The sequence below is a fragment of the Penaeus vannamei genome, chromosome 12 (genome assembly GCF_042767895.1).
Source record: "Penaeus vannamei isolate JL-2024 chromosome 12, ASM4276789v1, whole genome shotgun sequence".
Taxonomy (NCBI): domain Eukaryota; kingdom Metazoa; phylum Arthropoda; class Malacostraca; order Decapoda; family Penaeidae; genus Penaeus; species Penaeus vannamei.
Window position 1 is genome coordinate 27,695,532 of NC_091560.1, and position 5,000 is coordinate 27,700,531.

At 35.9% G+C, this 5,000-nt stretch overlaps 1 protein-coding gene across 1 annotated transcript in view; it reads left to right on the forward strand.

The window, feature by feature from the left end:
- Nucleotides 1-76: 76 nt before the first annotated feature.
- LOC113823616 (RPA-interacting protein A) overlaps nt 77-5,000 on the forward strand; it is a 23,319-nt gene continuing 18,395 nt past the window's right edge. Inside the window, exon 1 of the mRNA XM_070128091.1 lies at nt 77-315. Coding sequence (XP_069984192.1) covers nt 211-315 — 105 coding nt within the window. The 5' untranslated portion in view covers nt 77-210. The remainder of the gene's footprint in view (nt 316-5,000) is intronic.

Below are 5,000 nucleotides of genomic sequence, written 5' to 3' on the forward strand. Positions count from 1 at the left end.
CATTTCGAATTGAATATAACCAGCCCATTTTCCCACCACAGGGAGTGGGGATAAACGACACAGGTAACAGCCCGTCGCGAGCAACACAGGGAGTGGGACAAACCTCGCTGGCGGGAAGGAGGCAGTCAGCTGAGGGCAGGAGTGACAGCAAGAACTTCCATCCTAACATTTATATTTCTCAGTGAGCGTCTGTGCTGAGGTCTGGCAGCCATGGAGCAGGACCCAAGGAGCCCCCTGGAGAAGAGGCTCCTCCACAAGAAGATATATAAGAACGCCAGAGGGAAAACGCCGCCGTGGAAGGACGTGTATCGCAAGGTGTTTCTCATTGGAAACTTTTAAAAATGTTTTGGCAAATTTATTTATCATGTACCACGTGGGGTGTGACTTATTATGATTGCTTTGCATCTCCTGAGGAGTGAAGGAGAGTCAAAGGGTTATGCATCTCGGTTTTGCTTGTTTGTCCTTTTTTGGTAATAGATTTAAAGGGGAAAGATGAAAAAAAACATTGAAATGCTATTTTTTGAAAGTTGTCTATGGTTGGTTAGTTGATTTTAATAATTTTTAAGAGATATAGCTAACAATCAAAGATCTTTTCATTTAATACAACGTTTCTGGTGTTTGTGTGTAAGTTCAAGTATGTAGGTCAGGCCCCACTGTGGTAAAAGTCAATATACAGCAGAAAAATCAGTAACAAATGTTATATTGCAGTTATTCATGTATTAATTTCCAACAGACATTGGGAGAAATGACAATCCACAGACATTGGGAGAAATGACACTTCCATCTTGTAGAGCACGAGAAGTAAAATATAAAACAACATAGGTACAGTTGCAGCAGCCTCATTTTTACTGTGAAATGATGGAAATATTCGCTGCATATCACCAGTCAGAGACGTCCACAACACCATTACACAGCCAGAGCGTTTTTGTCCATTTTCTATATGTTGGCACGAAGTGCTAATAAAAGGGGGGTTACAGAGGGGCTTGAGCCTCAGTCTCAGGAATGAATAGAAAGTAGGAAAGGTTTGGGATTTTGTACAGTACCTTGGTTTTGAAAATTTATTGATGGAGGCTGCATCACTTGGTAGCAATTAGCATTGTTCATTAAGCCACAAAGATGAAGGTTCCTGTTTCAAGTATGGGCAAAAATGAAAAGTGATGTGGCTATTTTTCATTATTCATTATTTGTAAAAGCATTTAAAGAAGAGAACAACAGCTTTACAGATCCTTCAAATCGTCTTAGTTCTTGTGGGTAATCATGAGATTATTCATTCATTTTTACTAGTAAAAGTATTCTTTCTTAAATGCATGACAAGAGAACAGCTTTTCAAAGTCATCAAATCATATTTTGGGGAAATAATAAATATATTGAAGATAATGAAATTTTTTGGTGGGCATTGTCGGGACTCAAGAGCAGTGGACGCAAAACAGGAACTTTGATTCTCATGGCCTTACAGAAATCACAGTGCATAAGCAAAATGGCAAATTCCTTGCATCATAAAGAACTTTGAAGATCGTCAAAGAATGTTGTTTCCATTTCCTTGCAGTGTTTTATTCCCTGATTTTTCCAGTGTATGATTGTCTGCAGGAATTAGATTTTTCCCTCTATAAATTCCTCATTTGTAAATGGGGTATTCAGAGAACCTTGTCTAATTGCTGGCTTATAGAATATACATGTACTTCCTTATTTCTATTTGTTCAGGCTATTGGAAGGGAGAAACTAATATGGATTCAGCTGCATTGTCTCACCACTTGACACCTATATAAAGAAATTGAGAAATTTGTCTTGTCAAAGCACATACATACAGTATATATCTTTGGTTTATATGCACAAGGGGAACTTTTTAAGATTCTGGTAAGTGCATGACTTTGTGTACAATAATAGTTGTGATTGCATCTGCAGGTGAAGACAATCTTTCTTGGGGTATGTTGGTGGCAGAGCTGCCCATCAACCTTACCCTCGGGCAGTACCCAAAGGGCACAGCTGGTCATGGCAACTCAGATTGATGAATAAATTTTTTAATGTGAAGTTGGGGACTTAGTTTTTGGCAAGGGCATCGGTACTGTAATAATCTGCAAACACAAACGATAATGTCATGAATAATCAGCAGACACAAATGATAATGCCACAAATAAAGAAAAAAGATTGTCGACATCACTGCTCACAGCCTAAGCACCTCTTTAACCCTTCTCTCGTGGAACACTTAGTCACAGCAACTTAGATTGTCGAATTAATTTTGTGACATAGTGTTGGAGCCTTAGTCTCTGGTGAGAGCATCTGTATTGTAAATAATTACCTATGTTTTTGATGTATTTGGGCCCCCAAAGTATTTGATATATATTTACATATGAGTGCACCAAGGGTAAATCTAAGGACATTGTCTAATGGAAAGATAAAAATTACATTCACACATGAAATGATCTATGCAGACAAATAGTAATGATGAAAATGAAGGAAATAGGTCACAAAAAATTAGGTAATTGGGTGAGGGTTTGGGTGCAGACCCTGGGTAGGGACATACGGAGATAGGGATAGGGTCTGTGGGTGAAGTCTCCACACAAATTTTGTTTTTGGTTCATACAGTGATTTTTGTGGATTTCCATTAGTACCCCAAAGGTTGTTGGTTGGAGTAGTAAATTTAAATCCATTTAATTCAAATCCACAGTGTTTGCACAGAAGATGTAAGACATTACCAGATGCAAGAGTCAATGCGATTATCAGTAAATCTATTCTTTTACATGGAAGAGCGGGTATTTGTATAGTGGAAATTAGCAGTCACCCTCTTCGAGTTTCATATCACACACTAATGTTGATAACAAAAGGTTTGCTACAGAGGAAAAGTATGTATACACATATACGGCAGTATTATATCATGAAGATGTGTATTTGTGTCACTACAAATAAATATACATAAATAGCTTCAAATACCCATTGAATTTTAAAGGCAAATAAACTAAAGATGTCCAACAAAAGATACTCGCAACATCAGTTTATTTTCACTGTGAGTGATTGCTGGGCATGGGGTAGAATAGTATTTTTTTTAGGATGTTGCTATCCAGGAATATGATTACAAATTTCCATGTGGTTTTGAAGTCATTGTAGTTTAAAGATTCAAGAAGTTTATACTTTGAATTTAAAACGTAATTGTGATGTTAAAAGCTTTCTTTTTCATTCTGTTGAAATATTACATAAATTGGGAGTGTTTTTCTAACCTGGATATAACATTGCCTTTCCTGTATCTGTAAACTCTAGAATTCTCTGTGGAATTTTCTTTGTTTTTCCTTTCATTGTTGAGAGTTATTCCTGCAGTCTGAGTATCCCACAACTTAAAAAATATATGCTGATGAATTTTCATACACATTTTTACCATGAAAATGTCAGAATTTGTTACATTATTGTCTATGATAAACATTAATAGCAACTCAACTCTCTCTTTTCTGTGGATTTGATGGCATCATTATGTATCAATACATGATTGATGGGATTAACTAGCTTTTTCTGCGCTTGTGCAGGATTAAATTTTGAGCTTAAGAGTTAATGGTGGTTCAGAGGTGTATTAAAAGTTGATCCCAGGTGCTGCCATTGCACATGCGCACTAGAGATTTAGATTAAACTTTAATACGGGATCAACTTTTATGGCACATACAGAAAATGCCCTAAGAAAGTATGAATACAGGTAAATGGCCTTTCTAGAATATAGGGCCTGGAAGTTTGCTAGAATGCTTAACCATTTGCAACGACACTGCTTTGTTTCACCCAAGTTCCATTCCTTGTGGCTGATAGATTTATTATTCCATAATTGGCAAAAGAGAAATAGATGTGTTATTATTTATATTGGGACTGCAGGGTGATAGAGAAGAAAGTAATGAAATAGTCATAAAAAGCATTTGAAATATTATTGGATATATGAAATCTACAAAATTAAGAGCAACCTGCAATGCATGTATCAAAGTGCACAGATCTATGCATTAAATTATTTTTGTCTTCCATAATCTGTTCTTTAGCAATGGGCATTAGGCTATGTTCACATGAGCAGCATTTATTGGTCAGTGGCTGTGCTGTTGTGGAAATTTATTGAGTTCTTGTAAAGTGGAAAGGTTAAGGTACAGTCAAAGTTGGCCTCAATCCAAATTATCTATGAGAGTATGTCCATAGAGTAACACGCATCTTAAGTTAGGAATGACTTAGTGGGGCTAGCTGGTCACTTTGCTCCTGTAGATCCTGCGCTCAGCCACTGAATTATGCTGCCACCTGGCTTCATAAAGAAACCCTGCATTAGTCAGAGTACTGGTATCAGGATGACTAAAGAAAGTTGCAAATTATCTGGTAAAAAATTATAATTGAATGATAATTTTAGGAAGGATCTCTGGATATTTGTCTGTTATTTATATAGTCTATTACAGTGAAATTACATACCAAACATATATTACTATTGAAGCTAGAAGTTAGAAGATGAAGAAAATTTGTAGAAATGGCTTTGAGGTACCAGTACTGAACTTAATTTCTTCTTGGCCTTAACCTTTCTAGGAACTGAACATGGTGTGTTTTTTGGGACAGCCTTTTGTCTGGAAGTCTTCTTTCCTAGGCTATTTTTACCATTACTTTTTATTTTTTATTTGAAATAGTGTAAAGTAGATTATGCTTTTCTGCTGTTGAAGGATTTATGTTTATATTCATTTGGCTAAAAGAAAATCATGGTTTCATAGCATATATATCATAAACATAAAAGGGATGATGATAATGTATAATAAATATCATAATTTCCATTGCTGCCAACAGTTTATGTAAATCAAAAAGGAAGTTTATTATTTCTGATAGGATATTAATTCTTTGTATCTAAATATGTCAGGGACAGATATTTTGTAAATAGTATCAATATATGAACAGAACAGTTCTATGTATTCTTACGTTACTGGTACATTAATGCTTCTTATTTATGGTAATTGTTACCGAGAGTGACACACCCTCCAGACTTTAAGTCCAAAACCAGAGTATCGTGC